Below are 19,707 nucleotides of genomic sequence, written 5' to 3'. Positions count from 1 at the left end.
GATTATTGATATCATATTACAAAAAAAAAAAAAATATATCTTTCTTTTTTTAAAATTCAAACTTTCACACATGAAAAGAAAATCTACCCTGATCAGTTAAATAATAGATTAAGCCATCACATTCATATTGAATTGTCATGTCTACATTAAATGGTGTTTACGTAGCTGAAATATACATTAGCCAACATATGTGTAATGTAATATAACATATTAAAGGAAAACTACTTTCGGTAGTTAAGTACCATAAAATCCACCCTTTTGAAATGTTACGTCTCTGTTTTTCTGAAAACTACCACTGACATTGGTAGTAAACATACAGTAAGATTATTCACATCTACTTAAAAAATAATAATTTTAATGGAAATGTAAATGCACATATGTAATAAAATGGAAATCTACCCTGATCAGTTAGATAGTTGATGAATAATTCATATTCATTTTTAATTTTCAGTGTCTACATAAATTGGAGGGGCCGGACGTAGCCCACTGGTAAAGCATGGTCGGTCTATTATTGATCCATTTTTATTGGACCATTGTGCTATTTCTTATGACAGCCAATGCACCACAACTGGTACATGTATATCAAAAGCCGTCGTATGGTGTATATAAAAGATTACCTGCTATTAATGAAAATATATAGTGGGTTTCCTCTCTAAGACTATATGTCAGAATTACCAAATGTTTGACATCCAATGAATCAATGTGCTCTAGTGGTGTCGTTAAACAAAAAAAACAGTGTTTACTTATACATATGTATTTCACACACGCACACATTTATTTTTCCGTGCTTATATCCAATTAAGGTTCAAGCACGCGGTCATGGGCACACGCTTCAGCTATCTGTCCAGGACAGTGGGTTAGTTGTTAGTTGGTTAGTGGTTAGAGAGAGAGAAGAGGGTGTAGTAGCCTTACCACCTATGCATTGAGTCCTTAAGAACTTGCTCTGGGCTGGAGCCAGTACGGGGTTGCAAACCCTGTACCTACCAGCCTGTAGTCCGATGGCTTAACCACTGTGCCACCGAGGCCAGTTACACACACACACTCACACAGACACGTATGTATGTGTGTGTATGTATGTATGTATGTATGTATGTACTGATGTATGAATATCTATATATTGTATGTATGTCGAGGTTGACTATTACATACATAGATATTAATGCACTGTTGCAGGGGATAATTAAATCCTTTCTGGCCTCACAAATTGTCCCATGCCGTTGCTGGGACTCGAACCTGTGGCACCGATTCACCCGCAAATTGCAAGACTAACCACAGTACACTCTGAGCTATCGAAGCTTCCATAAAAAGGAAGTTCTTTAACTCAACCATATGCATGGGGCCTACAATCTACGCGGTCGATCCCGCTTACGTGCATGAAACAGTGGGCAGACCTGGCACTGGCTAGTATGTATTGATGTATGAATATCTATATATTGTATGTATGTCGAGGTTGACTATTACATACATAGATATTAACGCACTGGCGCAGGGGATAATTTAATCCTTTCTGACCTCCCACAAATTGTCCCATGTATGTATATGTATATTAAAGGTAAATGAACCTTCAGTGGTACTTTATTCAAATCTATTTAATAAAAATCATATTTTAAAAAATAAAGAAACAGAAATCTACTCTGATCACTTAGATAATTGATTAATTTTGTGTCTACAAAAGTAAATTTTTACTTTGAGGAAATAGACATTAGCCAAGAAATGTGTAATTTGTTAACTACATCAGTGGATGACTTCATGTGAACTTGGTAGTGAGATAATGTATTTATAATCCAACCTACTGAAATCTTAAATTTATAATTTTCCAAAAACCTACCGTAACTACTGTTGTATTGTTATTATTTTTATTTAGGACAATTGTTATTACAGATAATTATTTTAAATTATTATTCTGTAGTTGATGAATGATTTTTGTTTTGTTGTTTGTTTATTTGTTTATGAAATTAAGTTGTACAGATGTGCATTAAAATTTTGACATTTAGATAACCGTAACCACTGGTGTAAAATTCATCAAAATATTGGCGGGATTATCCCACAGAAGAAGAGTAGGAAAACAACAAACAACGACATTGATATACGCTACGTAACATTCAATTACATAATTTATTAACCACACTGTATATTATTAAATACTTGTTACATTAATATCTACAGTTAGAATAATTTATATATACACACCAGAACATTACTCGATGTCGTAAAATCTCGATGTCGATCAACCGTTTGCTCATGAATATTCAGTAGACTCTCACTGGCTGACGACTCTCAGTGTCTACGATTTAGTCTCTCCCTATTTTGCAGGGTTAAAAATCAGCAGTCGCCTATGGTGACCTTTATAGGCTAGGGCGACTAAACATTTTATAATGGTAGTCCGTTGGGCGACCATCGATTTTAGAGTGGCGAGTATGGTACCAGTCAAAAAAAAAGAAACGCACTAAAACTGAATCGAATGACCAATGTGACAAAAGACACCGCGTCTCTGCTGGCGCGAACTACAATTCTGGTAGGAGACAATATTATTAAACATGTTCTATATTTTGACAGCGTCAAACTGACCAGACTCAGCCTCAGCTTCTATGATTTTGGTCTGGGGCTGTAAACAAATATAGCTCTAAATATTGTAGATACTTGAATTATTTTATATTTTTTAAAGTCATCGGCTTATTGGAATGGACTGGATACACCATAATTATCTAATAGACCTATGTTTTGACATTATTAAATGTTATGGTACAAATTAATCCTATTTAATTAGCTTACTAGTATTTTATTCTGGGACAAAATCAAAATTTATCTTGTAGTTCTAATTCACACTAATAATGACATTTTCCCATTACTACAGGGATTATTCCAAAAGTCAATTAATACTAGTAATTGGCATGCAAATATAAAATTCATATAAAAACGTAGTAATTTATTATATTGTAAATCCATACCATCTGAAATAACTTTTTGGTGGAAGTTCAGTGTAACTAAAAAAAAATATATATTTATAAAACTGCATGGGTTAAATCTTGATGGAACATCCAAGGGATTCCTTTACCGGAGAGTTCATCCCTCTTGAATCGCCATAGAGGACTGCCACTTCCAGACTAATTTACTAAAACACGCAGCAGTACTACCTTTGAAGGTTTTAGTTTCTTTATTCTGCATTATCGATTACTTCAGAGACAATGCACATCAAGCTGCATAAATTGGCTGTTCTAGCATTTTTCTTTACCCGTATTAAAATGATATTTAATCTGTATCATTTAATTGTAATTTGTAATGAAACATTTTTATCTATATACTACTCAAAAGAATTTAAGGGTCAGACGATATTTTCGACATTATTTTCTGAATGTCAATTATATTAGCTAGACCATAATGTCACGCATGGTATTGTTCCATTTTGACGAAAGTGGGTCTAAGCAACCCATAAATGAATTAAAATCCACTGTCATTGACACTGTTGACTAGTTCTAATGGCGAAAACATGCTTACATTTGCACGTAAATTAGGGCGAAAGCGAAAGGTCTGCTAAGTGCCCATAACTTGCTTTTTCACAAAGCGCTTCATTTGCACGCTTTGCATGTGTATTCCATGTTCCCAATGCTGAATTTCCGTATAATTGGAGCTTGCGTTCGTGTACGGTGCACACTCCAAATTCGATAATGGTACGACGTCAACTGACTATCGAAGATCGAGGAAGGGCTATTGCTTGGCTTCAGGATGGCAATACGCAAAGAAATGTTGCTCTGAGACTCGGTGTCAGTCAGAGTGTCGTTGGCCGACTGTGGCAACAGTACCAAGCAACGAATTCTGTTCGAAATCGTCCACGTTCGGGAAGTACCCGAAGCACTACAAATAGAGAGGACCGCTACATCACCAATATGGCTCTACGTCAACGCACAACCACTGCACGCTGATTACGTGACAATCTGCGGACTGCGACTGGAACTCGAGTGTCTGATCAAACCATATGCAATCGTCTGAGAGCCAATAATCTACGCTGCCGTCGCCAGGCTGTTCGACCACCACTCCTACCACGTCACAGAACGGCCAGACGTCACTGGTGCATGCTTCATCTGCGGTGGCAACGTGTTCAGTGGCGTCGAGTGATGTTCACTGATGAGTCCAGGTTTAGTCTCCAGTTCAACGACGGTCGGGTTCGTGTCTACAGACGTCCTGGGGAGCGCTTCGCTAACGTTACCGTTAGACAACGTCACCGGTTCGGTGGTGGCAGCGTCATGGTGTGGGGCGGCATCTCTATCCACCACAGGACCCCCCTCTATGTGGTGGATGGCAATCTGAATGGAATCCGCTATCTGAATGAGATTATCCGGCCGTTGGTTCTCCCAGGCCTTCAGCAGATTGGCGGCGGGGCAGTTCTGCAGGATGACAATGCCAGACCCCACCGCGCCAGGGTGGTAACGGACTTTCTCAGACAACAAGGTATCGCCAGGACGGATTGGCCAGCATATTCGCCTGACTTGGCCCCAATAGACGCCTGGGACGAATTAGGCAGGAGAGTTCGGGATAACCATGCCCCTCCGGCCAACCTTCATGATCTGGGTCAACTTCTTATGGCAGAGTGGCAGGCCATTCCCCAAGAGTTCTTCAGACGTCTGATCAACAGCATGAGGCAACGATGTGTCGAGTGTATTCGCGCCAGGGGTGGATTCACACACTATTAAACGAATGTTCTAATGTGTAAAATCCATGTTTGACAACCTTCAACTTTGACAGCATGTCATGTGACTTTCTTGTATACAGTGACGTTTATCTGTGGGTTTTTTGTAAATATGGAACAATAAATTAAATTTTTGGTGTAGTTTACATCATCAATCTAATACACTCTGAAACTTATTTGGTTATAAATTTTTGACCCTTAAATTCTTTTGAGTAGTATATAATGGATTTATTTTTTGAAAAAAAGTTATTTGGGTTGGTATGGGTTTAAAACTTAATAATATGTTTATTAATATGAATTTTAACTTCATCCTTATTAAGTTACATGCCAATTCATCGTTTTCCTTTCGACGCAAATGGACTATATACATGGTTATTATTATATATGGTTATTATTCAACAAAAAACATTCTAGTTTTGATTTTGGTTGTGCAGTTAAATTGGAGGGCTAGCTGAATTTGAGAAGGGCCAGTAAGATTTTTCTTCAAGTGGCCCTGCTGGCGACCATTGTTTTCATGTTAATCTTCAACCTTGAACAAATATATACCAAGGCTTGCCAGCAGTCCATGCTGGTATCCAGGATAATATGAAAGTTGGTGCACATTCAAAGCATCTTCTGAATTTCTGACAGGCTGCCTGCCTTTCACTGTGAATATAACTCAGTAACATATTTTATTCATCAGCATTTTGGCAAAGCAATCGAGTCAAATATAGGAAATGAATCTCAATATAGGAGTTTTATAGGATCCTATAAAAAATATAGGAAATATAGGAGGTCTGGGAGGCCTGCAGTTATATGCTGCGATGCCCTGAAAATTAAACAAACTCACGTCCAAGCCAGCATGTTAGTAATTGGTCATCATACACAAATGCGACTCCTGAAAGTTGATTTATTACAAAAACATGAAACTATTGACACTTATTTATTTTGAATGGGCAGGGTTTTATTTCTAAAACTTGACTTGACATCCATGGCTTTGACTTTGGGAATTGTAGTGTTGTTTTACAAAATTTTCAGTTTCATTTAATTTTAAAAAACATCCAAGACTGAGTAAACCTTGTTAGAATCGAAAACACTAATACTATACATATACTGGTATTTATTCAAATTAATATCTATTTTTATGTAGTGTTTTCAAAATATGCATTTATATAATAATAAAAAAAAGATAATTATTTATACCGATTGGAAAAAGTTTACTCCAAAATTGGGAATAAAAAACAACATAGCTTTTGAGGAATGGTTCTGAATGATGCCGATTATCAGTCTAGAAAAATACGTGATAAAATCCTGATGTGTGGTTGAAGGTTGCCTGTAATGCCCTCAAAAAATCTCCATCAATCGAGGAACATTGAGATTGTAACCTTAGAATAAATTTCTAGCGGTAACGCTGGTTGCGAAAAATTTATTAAGTTGTACTTTACATTCACCATTGTTACACACACAAAATCCATCAGTACTTGGTTCTTCAATCTTATCACTTCTAATGGTATTAACATTGATACTTGGATATGGATCTTATATTTGAATACACACCAATGTTCAATGATTGTTTGGAAGGAAATGTTTCATTTAACGACGCACTCATCACATTTTATTTACGGTTACAAATATGGCGTCGGACATATGATTAAGGACCACACAGATGTTGAGGAAGGAAACATGCTGTCGCCACTTCATGGGCTACTCTTTTCGATTAGCAGCAAGGATCTTTTATACGCACCATCGCAGACAGGACAGCACATACCACAGCCTTTGATGTACCAGTCGTGGTTCACTGGCTGGAGCGAGAAATAGTGCAATGGGCCCACTGACGGGGATCGATCCCAAACAGACTGCGCATCAAGCGAGCACCTTACCATTCGGTTCCGTGCCTTGTGAACATGGCAACCGAGTGGAAACCGTTTTTAGGTTCTACTGAATAGTCGTACTCACAGTGTTCGAGATTAACGGAATCCAGATATCCTGGGGATACTAGAATTTAATTTTGGATACCAGACTTCAAGAACCCAGTATCCCACCAGGATACTATATAATACTAAATTCTCAGGTGGGATACCAGATTTTGAAATGTTAATATCCAACTGGGATACTGTCCAAAAATTTTAATCTCGAACAATGACTCAATATAACAACCACTGGAAAAAAAAATTTGTTCCGTGATTTTTCATGAAATCTAAGGCCTGAAACGTGTGCTTAAACAGACGTATAATTATACCATTTATTACTATAAACAGAATACTGTGAATGAGTTCAACCCGTACCCCACTTTCAATGGTTAGGGTTAGTTTTAGAGTTAGTATTCGTCTTTAGAGCCTTTGATATAGAGGGGTACGGGTCAACTCTTTCCGAAAACATTTTGAGATACAAAAGAACAGGAGAACCTTCATCTGCGAGTGCTGAAAATGGCGATACAGATCTCACTTAACGTGCCATTTCCTTCGGTTTTACTGCCGAATCTTCAGGTTTTACAGGCGAAACACTTCGTCCATCTGTGCAAAGTGTGGTCTTCGACATTCTGAAATAACAAGTGTGCACATGTATATCATAACATAATGCAATCAATCAACCTGACAAGCTCTTAAATTATTTACTTCTGGTGAAATTTATTTAAAAAATATATTGTAGCAATTAAATAATGGGAAATGGGGAAAAAATGGGAAAACTAAAAGTATAATCATTCATTCACGATTATACCAAAATATAATTATATTAATTTGAACCTTCACAAATTAAAAAATTTACATATATGAATAAAAACGAAATATATCCAGAATTACTTATTAAAAATGACCGTGGGCACTGTGACTTTAAAACTTTAAATTAAATTTAACATTTAACAAATCATTAAAAACATTATTAATATATGTGCATTATTTACGTAATAATGTAAAGTTAATTTTGTGTATCAGTCTTTATCAAAGTGCAATGTTAAGTAAAGAAGCATATGCATAGATACATTTACATGTATGTCAAGTAACGCTGATGAAATCATTCTTCGCAAATGACCACCATTGCGCATTATCTTTTCCCGCCAGTTGCAGGTGGCGCTGTTAATCAGAACATTTCGACAAAATGGTTACAGCCATTGGAAATCATCGCATCTTTTCGGAAGCATTAATGAAAATGGCCGATGAGTTAAATTTACATAATTTGTATCAAAAGGCAACGAGCCTCGAAGGTGAATAATATTATTATACATATTTAATATACTGAGTAATGCTAAACCACGTAAAAAAAACCGTTATTAAGTTTACCCATCTTTACACAATATGTCATGTAAATAAAATAAAACAGTTTTTTTTAAAAACAAATTGCCATCAAATTGCAATGATTAATTTAACTTTTAAAGGGACATACCCTAGTTTTTAAACACTGATGCATATTTTTTTACTATTAGAGCTGTTTTTGATAACTGAAATCATACTTTACTCGGATTTTGTGGTTTAAAGGCATATTGTCACAGACCACTGACCTATTTAATGGTCTAACAAAGTATTACCTGAACAAAAATAATTTGATTTGTCCCTAATTGTACCTTATTCAACCATCTTCATAACCACCATACTCCATTTATTACTGACATTTTGTAAAAATAATTGAATTATGGCAATGGTCCATAATTCAAAAATTAAAATATCCGAGAGGGATGATATGGATTTCACTCCATCATGGTTCCGTTACGGTGATGCGATAGCTAGATTTGGTTTTCAACAATTAATGTAATTTTTATTTATTGTCCATTTTTAGAGAAATTGGGTCCTTAAATCCGTGACAGTATGCCTTTAAATTATCAGTTCCCATACATTCAAAATGTTTTTGGTCATCCTGGTGTTTTTAATATCACAAAATGCATTTCTCATATTTTTAGAAACGCACGTGCGTCTGAGAAGTAACAGTTATGGAGTCGTGTTTTAATCTATTTTAGAGGGTATTTCACCATTTCAAAGTCACAGACTCATGTTTCACTCAATTGTAACTTTATCCAAATGTGTTACAGGTTTGTAGATTAATTAAACTTAGTGTTAATTTTCACGGGTTGAAACAAGGGTCTGTCCCTTTAATACTGGGGAGGGGGCAAGGGGGGATTTAGCTCAGTCGGTTGAGCACTCGCCTGAGGTGCTTGCGTCGCAGGATCGAACTACCTCAGTGAATCCGTTCAGCTGATTGGATTTTTCTTGTTCCAACCAGTGTATCACAACGAGGGTGTTCACGTACCAAATGGTTGGATCCAATCAAAATATAGTTTACAAAAATATGCATATTTATAAGTTTGCTGGATTCGGGAATAGTCGGATGAAAGTAATTTTTGTCGGAAGTGACCGATTTAATGTAATGGCGGCAAATCATGTCTTGGGTCTTTTGGACGTGATCATACTTAATTTCAAATGGAGACATGGTAGGCCCTATTTGTTTTGTGTGAAAATGTTAGAAGTTGTATAAATATATTTGGTTATGATTTTATATTTCTAAAACGTTTTGATTAATCAACTTTAACAATAACCAAATCCTCACTAAAATTGTTTTCATAGTAGGCCTACTAGTAGTACCATTGACGTCCCAAACTGCGTTCACCTAACGACAAAAACACGAATACGATATTTACGGAAATATTATTCTACAGTTTTCAGCTACGATACGTGAAACAAAATAGATTGTAATCAATTAACATAAAAAATCAACAATTTGGATGTAAAACAAATCCATTGGACTATTCTAGTAAACAAAAGTGAAACACCCTCCGGTAAACAGGAAAGAGTGCAACGTTTCTAACTGCGTTCAGGCGCATGCGTTTGCAAAAAGTATGGTAACACGCATGTGCTGTTAGTCATTTTCCATTTTTAAAGCCACTAAATGAAAAAATAAATGTTTCTTAACTATGCACAGTTGACGAATACTTAGATTAATATTTTTTTTAAAGGAAAAATTCAATTTGTCAAGCGTTCTGGTCCGATCCGCGTTTTATCAACACACATGAATAACACTTGATGTCAATACTGATAGGCATTACGTTTATACCAGTGAATAGTTTGTAAAATATAAAACAAATTAATGAATTGATTCTTAATTAACACAATTTATACACTCAAAATTATTTACAATTGTTATGAATGGATTATGAATACTATTCACTACAACAGAGGCACAAAAATGTAGCATACATGTACCTTTTGCAGATCGAATGTAATAATTGAAAACAAATTCTAACAACAGGGGTCTTAAAAATCATAAAAATTAAATGCTTTGGTCTTGTTGATATGGCACGTGTGAGGACATCTGACATGCACCAAATGTTTTAAGTCAATCATGTGGACCCGATATCGGTAATTTTAAGGAATAAAAAAAAACGACTTAGTAAAATTTATGGTTTTAGGGGTTTGTAAAGTTTGTATTTATACACATACTTACTTTTCTGAACTTTATTATTTATGAAAATGTTCGTGAACTGTAAAGAAAACTCTCATAAATGAACGACATGCCGATGACAACAAATCGGATGTTGATTGCGCGAACCATGCACAAGAAAACAAAGTGAACAGAATTGGAAGCATAACGCAGTTAGGGACATTGACGATACTAATAGTAGGCTACTGCAGATCTCACATTGGGAATAATTTAGTTCTAGCCAGTTTTCAAATACACTGAGTATTTGTGTTTAAAATACTACAAGATGGTCAGTTAAAAAAAAAAATATATATTAGCCAAATACTAAATGTCTTAGTCACTTACTATGAAAATTAGCAACTGGTGAGCCCTGATAGTGGCAGTTCCAATAGTACAGTTCCAAGCCATAAGTTTGTAATAATTAATAATAGACATTTTAGAACACTGGGTTAGAGATTCTCCGTATCCTGGAGATAGTGGATTTAAATTTAGATCTGGATACCAGATTCCAAAACCAGTGGCAAGAGTTTAAAAACTTTCGCCAATAATAAACAAAACAAAAAAGGCATTGAACTCTATTTTATTAAATTTTAGTGTTTTAAAAGAAAATCTAGATACCAAAACTAATTACTGCTAACAGTATTCTGTATATTTAAAATTATCCTACTTTCAAATATCTTCCTGAAGAATGCTAAATTTTTTGGAAAACTGACTAAAAGAAAACCATAACCAAACTAAACATACTGTAACTTTGGTGGATACATTTTAAAAAAGAACTGCTACGTTTATTAAACCACATTCAAACTGTGAAGGAGATTTAGTTTGTATTTCTTTAGTAGGTATGAAATAGTAATGTAGAATACATATAGTGATATCTGATTTCTAATATAAGTGACAAATTTTGGTTGAATAAATTTGCAGTATTACAGTCCTGTAAAGAATATGTATACATAGCAACATACATTCCTATTTCTTACGTGAAAACCATACATCTCAGAATATATCTGTGTACAGAATCTTATTCTACATACATGTACAGGGGTGCAGAAATGGAAAATATTTCACCAGCCATCCGGCCCAGTAACAGTTAGAATCTACTAGCCCACCAGAATTTATAATACTCCACCAACCTGTAGGACACTATGATGTTTACACTTCACTTCATACGATCATCCACAAAAGCCAAAACATTTTGACATTCATTTCTATTATACATTTAACTTAAAAGTAAAAATAGATCACCAATAAACAATGTCTTGATTATCGAAATTATATTGATCCGTAACAATTCGGTTCATTACGTACATATTAATTTGACTCCATATTTCGTAAGCAGTTGAAGATAGTTTGAAACTGTGGCATGGCTGATGCCGAGTTCAGGATTTGCCAAAACATAACTATATTACTTACACAATCAGTCAGAAAGAAAACAAAAACAAAAACAGATTGCACATAGGACTGGCAGATACATTTTTTAACTCATCCCTCAGAATTTTCACTCGCATTTGGCTAACGGGAGAGTACTTTCTGCACCCCTGATGTATTATCTTTCTACTTTTAGGAGTAATAACAGAGTCAACAAAGAAACTACACAAACCCCACAAAGACATGGTCCATAGATAGCAGGAAGATACAAGGAAAATGGCCCCGATCGGTCTCTCCACAGATTTCCCTCAAAATCTCTCTGAGCACCATTCAAGCCATCAAGCAAAGAAAATCGATGTCTCATGGCTGCTTGTAGTACAGGATCACCTTCTTCCAGTGGTTGGTGGTTGCTCAGAGACTCAAACTGCCACAAACCAGATTCCTCATCAAAGAAATGTTTCTGTTGATTAAAGAGATACATGTATATTTAAACAAATAAATTTGTTCCAGATTACCTACAAGAGTAAATTATATACACACATTTTATACCTGAGCATGAAAATATTAAGAAACTAACCTAAGAGGTTTGTTGAGGGGGATGAATTTGTTGATCTCATGCATTGTAAGCAGATGCTCTTACAATGAGCTACATTTCGCTCTAGACACTACTGCTAACCAAATGTTGCTGTTGAATACATAGATAACCATTATGTTATGTTAATAAATGTGAGATAAATGAGGACAAATTGTTTCATGATGAACTTTTGGTCTGAACTAAATTCAAAAGTACACAAGATTAACCTTCCAGAGCTTGGTGGTTTGCATTTGTGGGAATCCTTCCTAATGACATGGAGTACAGTTCCAATAAGCTGGCTGTTCGTCTCTGTCATAGTGGATTCTTGCTGTTGGACCAAGGCCATTAAGTTCATATAAGACTTCAAAACACCAGTCTTGTTTTCCACCATAATGCTGTGAAATCTCTGGCCAAATTCTTTCTGAGGTTTAACTGTAAACCAATACCAAAACGCTTGAAAATAATTAATTTACTAACATTAATAAAAAGCTTTAATGAAGGACTAGCTGGTTCAAATACCACAAAAAAAAATTCTTTGTCGTAAAATGACTTTTATGAAATTTAATAACACTAGTCTGCTTGCTAATCTTGTAGCTTGTTTGGCAAGCAACCATCATATTTGACACAAAGTGTGGTCTGAGATTATCTGAACTCACTTATTTCATAGAGTTTTTAGCACCATTTTTGAGCACAGTCCAATCCAACATATTAAAGAAATAAACAAAAAAGCTTCCACTCTCCATCCATTCCCCAGCATCATAAACAGAGTCACTGCATTATGTACCACACAACTTTCATATCCATATTATGTTCTCCATGATGAAGAAATAATAAATTATTATTAATATATTGATCAAATCTTTACGATAACTAAGTACTTTATTTCTAAAGAAGATTATGACAATTCAGATCAGATTTAATCACACACAAAAAAAGTAAACCAACATTCTACTTTATAATAAATAGCAGATGAAAAAGAAAAGTTGTTATTTCAGCAATAAGGAAGAAATATTAATTAGTATAGTACACACCACCACACATACGATCAAGACAATAAAAGAAAGGTAAGAAAAGCTACTAAATGGAAAGAATACATGTATATACAATGTGCAGTCATGTATTTTTTTTAAATGCACAGAGACACATAATTTTAAAACATTTTAAAATATATATATATACTAGTATATATATATAAGAGTAGATTCTTTTTTCAGTGAAGCATGACACCCAGAAAAGACTATCTTTTTGAAATGAAGAATACGCCCACACCACAAGCCAAAGTATAATACTGCTTACCTTTTTAATGAAGCTGGCAAAAAAAAGTACATGAACAGTTAATTTATTGCATTTTAGTAGCACTTGGATATTTACTGTAAATTAAAATTCCATCATTGGTACAGTAATTACTGCTGGTAATTGTACATATTTTGGAATTATTTGTTCAATTAATTACAATACTAATTGGTGGAATATTTACAATAGCTTTCATTTCAAACCGTAATTGTTTAAAAATCAGCACTAAAAACCTGAAATAGAATAAAACACTCAATAATGTTGTTACACTACTCAAAGAAGCTAAAGAAAGTTCTACTCAACACTGACCATACACAATCAAACGTCATTATCTCAATGCCGAAGAGGCCAAAAGAAACCACTCAAGATAAAGCGAGGTTGAAATAACAAAGTTTATTTGCTATTTCTGTGGTATCAATTACACAGTAACGAGAGAAAGTTTTTGCAGTCTACAAGTCAAGTCAAATTAAAGAAGTTTAATGTCCATATTCAGAACAAGTTCGCACTCTACCAAACTATTGGCATTAAATACTGGTTAAAGTATACTACTCAAATGATATTTTCTGAAAATACATTACATAAACTGGAACCTAATGTGATACTAGTAAAATGGGAACACATAAAAAACATAAATGAATTGAAGTGACATTTAATAGAGGTGGCCTCTCAAAACAGGTTTGACTACACTTATTATGCATAACTAAATATATACATGTAAATACATTTAATAGTTACCAATGTTTTGCGCTTTTCTTTTTCCCTCAAGTCTTTCCTTGATCTTCTTTTGGTGTTGTTCAATGTCAGTGGCATTGAAGACTTGAAGATGGAAAATGTTATGTGTGTGGTAACTGCCACCAACCGACTTCCGTATTATATTAAGGCCTGTTAAAACAATACAAATAATCATTACCAAGTGAAACATCCCCACGAATATAGCAAATTGAAACTTGTAGTGTTAATTAAGGCAATGCCTGTTTGGACTTATGTTTTGGGTCCTTAATGTGCATCCATTTTTGCTTTGACAGAGTCCATACAAAACTCAATAGAAACACATTTACTTTTCACATCTGAAAACAATTTCAACATTAGACACCTGGGTGTGCCTCTTTGTAAAATCTACACCAAAGGATTAAATTGAATGCCACACATACCTCATTTCTTTATTTTAAATAAAAAAAAAAAAAAAATAATAAAGAAAATATTATCGCGAATGTTTGCAATTCAAAAATGCATCGGACTAGCAAACCACATTACTTTGTGATGTGATACCGCTTATTTCACTTTATAGTAAATCTAAACCAAAGCTCGAAATTGACTTGAGGCAGAAAGCAAATGCTGCTCAAAATGCACAGTATGCTTTCTGATACTGTAATCAGTTTGACAAGCTGTTTTTACCTTCCATCTTAATTTTTAGAGTATTCCAGAAATATCCACAATTCTTCCATTTTCAGGATTAATAATATAAATGTTTTATCTACATGTATGTAAGTTAGTCTTAAGTGACAGATGAAAAAGTTTACACTATAATTTTAATAAGGACTTTAATTTTGACACTGATTCCTACAACTGCTTCTCAGGTTATAGCATTCGCCTCCAGATTAAAATTTGAGAAGCAAAGGTTGCTTCTCATTCCATAAAATGAATTTCGACCATTGTAAACATTTCGTGTAATATCATAATTTCAAATACAATATCTGCCAACGATTTTCTACTTTTATCAGTGAGTGCTAATAAATTATAATTTGTTATGAGTTGGGTTTTTTCCATGGCTATTCAAAGTAACTGGCTTTTTACATAATGATTTTAGTATAAAATCCAGTTTAAAGGCAAACCTTTGGATCTGAAAAATCCAGACAGCCTTCCAGATTCAAAGTAACGGACATACAAATGTCCATGAATCTGGAAGAGACTGAAAAAAAAAAAATCCCATCTGTTAAAGCTGGACTTGACATGCCCAATAAAGAAGACTCCAGAGTCATAAGAAATGACAAAAGACCCATCCCCGTTATTGCTGCTGCTAGTGTTCCATCAGCCCTGATGACTGCAGCACAGTTTTTCATTAGATCAATGAAAGCAGACTTCCAGTCTGAAAATACAGCAAGAATTTATAAAAATATAATTTACATAACTGTGGTTTACACAACTGCTGCATGTATCAACTTACACTTTGAAAAATCACATTTATAAATTATGTTCACATATGATTTAAACATTTAGTAGTTAATAAAAAATACTTTGGTCCAAACTTACCATTATGTTGTGACAAGTGTTGCAGAACACTGTCGGGTCTGCAATTAAGTTCTGGCCTACTTCTTGATCCTACACCAAAGACAGTCTTATATGAAAAAGAAAGGACAATATAATTATATATCAGGGTTGTGCCTAGAAAAATTTAGGTGCCGGACAAGTCTAGCCATCATTTTTCTGCTAAGCTCGCTGACTAAAGTTAACATTACATTAATACAGTGGTAAAAGTGTAACTGTGATCAAGCGTCAATAAAAAAGGTTGCCGAAGTGAAACCAATGTTGTCTAGCAAAATAATAATACAAACTTTAGTGTAAAATTTTAAGAAAAAAAAAATTACATACAAAATGTTAGTGCCAGGTGAAGTCCAAATTTCTTAAAAGTTCCCGGTAGTAAATTTCAGTGGAGTGCAGCCATGCCCAGCACCACCTGGCTTTGGCACATCCCTTGTGTGTATTACATATATATATATATATATATATATATATATATATATATATATATATATATATGTAAATATACATTCCCACTAAATAAATTGTCAGAATCCCATCAAAACGGAATTATATATCACTCGTTTGGGATGCTGAATATTCCAGTTTCTAGAATTGCTAATCCTAATTCCTAAATGAGCATGCCCAAGCTGAATGTTAGATGCAGGATACCTGTCACATGACTAAAATGTTTATACATCGCACTTCTGTGCTCACAATCACCATCATAGTTTCTGGTTAATAGGATGTTGCCAAAATCCAGTTATTAAAAAATATGTTGACAATATTATCATCACAGACCCTAGTTTTTAAATACTTCGACAAAGTTGTTGTTGTTTTTTTAATATTAGATATGTAACTTAGAAAGAAATGACAGCTTGTCGAAGGTAAATGCGAAAAATAAATAAGGCTATACATCAAGATCCTAATTTCAAGCCCTGTAAATTATTATTATTATTACTGACTCATTTATAAGGATGCTCACGAAAACAAACTAAAAATATTGAAGTAGTTCTTATTATGAGCAAGAGTTTCACGTTGTAACTTGTATGTTTGAACTAAACACAGGATTTGCTCATTGGTATCCAATTTACACTTCTAGGCAAAGTCAGCGAGTTCCGAATGATGTTTTACATTCTGTAAGCCCAGTAACACATCAAAAAATCCGATTGCAAGTAAATTCTAATAACACTTTCGGGTGACTCCATATATCCAACATGTTTTGCTTATAATTTTTTAAAATAAAAAACCTCTTTGTTTGCGCAAAATGTTATGCTGAATGTTAGATGGCAACAAATATTTTCTAAAAGTATATTGTTGTAATGTAAAGTGAACCGTCAATGGAAGTATAATTTGTCTTAGTATCCGCTATCGATAAACGTTGTCGGTACACTTGTCAGAAAACTGCAAGCCACAAGAAAAAAAAAAACAGAGAAAAAAAACAAAACAAAAAAAAACGCAACTCTATAAATTAACACTTTCCGGCTAAATTTGTTAGCTATGTCACCTGGGGGAAAAAAACAAAAACATTTTTTTTTTTTCTTTAAAAAACCCCCAAAACAAACAAAAACAAACAAAAAAACTACGAAAATAAAATAACCGCTTATTTCAAGTGTATGTAGATGAATTTCAGACAACGATTCTGATGGTCAAACATTGTCTAAAAAGAAAGACGATGATCTAGTGGCTAATAATTACGAAATCGGGCTCAGACAAATAAATTAGTGACTAGAAGACTATCCAACATATAATGGTGTCATATTTATAGGATGGTAAACCATTAGATTTTTAATCTGTATTTTGAAAGGGCATCTGAGGTTAGTATTTAAAGTTTGTTGTCTTTTATTAAATATGTACATGAACATGTATCTATGCTAATACCTGAAATGTTACCTGACGAGTAACAACAGTGATTTGGCTAGTGGATTTTTCCATTCACTAGCCAATGGGCGAGTAAATATAAAGTCGAGGCACTGATTTTCCGCGATCGCGGAATCGTGAAAATACCTATCTGAAACGGAATTCCCGATTTTTTTCCAAAACATTATTTAACTTTAAATAGCGCATTTGATTAATTAAAATTTATTTTTCGAAGTAGAAACTATGGACACCGCTATGACACTAGTACCTTTGTATGTTATGCCAAATGTAAAGTATCTAGACGTTTTACCAGTCGTGTTTTCTTAGCTTATTCCCGGCGCTTTAACGGGAGAAACCGAACATTGTGAGCTAAAATTGTCTGATATTTACTCAAGTGAAAGATATATTATGTTATGTTTGCTTATTAATTTTTAACATTTGAGGCATTGCCATATTTCCGATCTCACAAAGGAATGCAGTAATTGCATATTGTATTCCAGGCTTTGTTCAAAATAAATTATACAAGGGAAGTGGTTTATAGTGTGATCGTTTGTAATTATTTTTCCGATCATATCGTAAAGAAAACCGAAAATGTCCGAAGTCTGTGTCGTGGCGTATTCGTGTTAAATTTAAACCAAAAATAAATACAAACTACTGACATGTTTTGCCTCATTGCATATTTATTTTATACCAGCAATTAATTGTTGTGTGTGTGTATGTGTGTGTGTGTGTGTGTGTGTGTGTGTGTGTGTGTGTGTGAAACAAAAACAGAATTTGTTTAATACTGAAACGGAATCTGTAACATTATGAAACGGAAAAGGGAAAAATCTGAAACGGAAAATCAGTGCCTCTAATAAAGCGTTGCTTTGTGCCGCATTCCGGAATTTCCAGTTTGACTGAACATGATTTGAATCTGAAAATTAAAAATTTATTTGTAGAAACAAATTTTTTAAATTCCAGGAATTTCCAGGTTGACTGATTTTTCCAGTTTTAAGCACTTTCCAGGAGGAATATATTTTTAAGCACTTTCCAGAATGCGTGCAAACCCTAATAAATGCAATTATAAATCAACTTTCATTGCTCTAGAACTTTAGTTTGTGAGGAACAAACTAGACACAAAAATTTAATGTTGAGCCAAATACAAAGCATTTTAATTAAATCAGCTAGTGCTAGTTACTATGTTTTAACATTGATCAGTAATGCAAAATACAAGCACAACTGCACTTTTATTACACTTCTCTGCCTTCAGTATCAACAAACATCTTCTAATGCTTATCAAACAATTCACATGGTGTTTCCACTGTTTAACAGCCGATGTTAATAGATCAATAATGGGCACTCAGAAATGGTTACACAATGATAGACTACATTTTAGTAAATACATAGGAAAGTTAAGCCCCTAACCAAGATTTTTTGTTTGTTCAGTCGCTAACTACACTTAACCTGGCAACATTAAATTGGACAACCCTTAGACAGTATGTGTTTCCTCTAGTACTAATTTTGATGGGGGTGTATGTACAAAAGGATTTGATTTCAGACAAACAACAGCTATAACAATTTAGGAAGATCGAACTACGTTTTTGCCCGAAATAACCTAAAAGTTGACAAATTTGAATTGCATTATCGGTGCAATATGAATTATAAATATTAAACAAATTAAATTTAAAGTGTAGGTTTTCTAAAATAAATATATACTCTATATGATGAAGTGTTAGATCTGTTTGTACAACTTCCACAAGACGACGAAACAGCAGAATCTAGCGTAGTGTCACAATTTACGAACGCCATCTTTATCGTGAACAAGATCATGGATGAACTCATTAATATTAATGACGTCTGTAATTAAACTGCGTCTGCGCAAAAATAAACATTTATAAGAAATTATTTGATTGGAATATCAATATATATCGTATGCGTTCAGTGTAATAGCAAATGTTATGAACCGGCGAAACCACAAAATATGACAACAGTAACATGTCGTGAAGGCCACACATGTTCCCGAAGGGATTCTTAGGATTAACCAACTTAAAATAAATAAAAATATAACTGTAACTAAATTTAGGGGGGGGGGGGGGGGGGGTATATTTGTATGTATACATTTTTTTTGTAAAAACAGTTTTTTAAAAGAAGAAAAAAAAAGCTCATAAAATATGTTTGGATTCATGTAGGTCTACAGCGGACGCTGTTGGCTCTGCATCAGCACAACAGTGATATTTTTTCATGGGTAGTTGAAGTCTAATTTACCACAATGCATATATAATAATTATGTACAGATTTGTCCATATTTTGCTTGAATTATAAAAAATAA

At 34.1% G+C, this 19,707-nt stretch overlaps 1 protein-coding gene and 1 long non-coding RNA gene across 2 annotated transcripts; both read right to left on the bottom strand.

The window, feature by feature from the left end:
- Positions 1–6,891: 6,891 nt before the first annotated feature.
- On the bottom strand, positions 6,892–13,029 carry LOC121386293. Its single transcript, XM_041517145.1, has 3 exons — positions 12,236–13,029; positions 11,667–11,894; positions 6,892–7,202 (listed from the first exon to the last, which is right to left on the bottom strand). Exons 1-3 carry the CDS (start codon positions 12,257–12,259, stop codon positions 7,146–7,148), a joined length of 309 nt encoding a protein of 102 aa, XP_041373079.1. The 5' UTR covers positions 12,260–13,029; the 3' UTR covers positions 6,892–7,145.
- A 1,031-nt stretch (positions 13,030–14,060) lies between these two features.
- On the bottom strand, positions 14,061–16,314 carry LOC121386296. The gene is made up of 4 exons (XR_005959628.1): positions 16,212–16,314; positions 15,552–15,636; positions 15,134–15,387; positions 14,061–14,183 (listed from the first exon to the last, which is right to left on the bottom strand). It is a non-coding gene; the product is annotated as an uncharacterized LOC121386296 (long non-coding RNA).
- Positions 16,315–19,707: the final 3,393 nt, after the last annotated feature.

Source organism: Gigantopelta aegis, chromosome 12 (assembly GCF_016097555.1).
Source record: "Gigantopelta aegis isolate Gae_Host chromosome 12, Gae_host_genome, whole genome shotgun sequence".
NCBI lineage: Eukaryota > Metazoa > Mollusca > Gastropoda > Neomphalida > Peltospiridae > Gigantopelta > Gigantopelta aegis.
This window is presented reverse-complemented; position numbering and strand designations above follow the sequence as displayed.

Coding starts and splice junctions, on each gene's coding strand:
- LOC121386293 (XM_041517145.1), bottom strand. CDS start 12,259: ATGCAAACCACCAAGCTCTGGAAG. Junction 11,895..12,235: donor AAACCACCAAGCTCTGGAAG/GTTAATCTTGTG, acceptor TTTAATCAACAG/AAACATTTCTTTGATGAGGA. Junction 7,203..11,666: donor ATGGACCATGTCTTTGTGGG/GTTTGTGTAGTT, acceptor TTGTTATTTCAG/AATGTCGAAGACCACACTTT.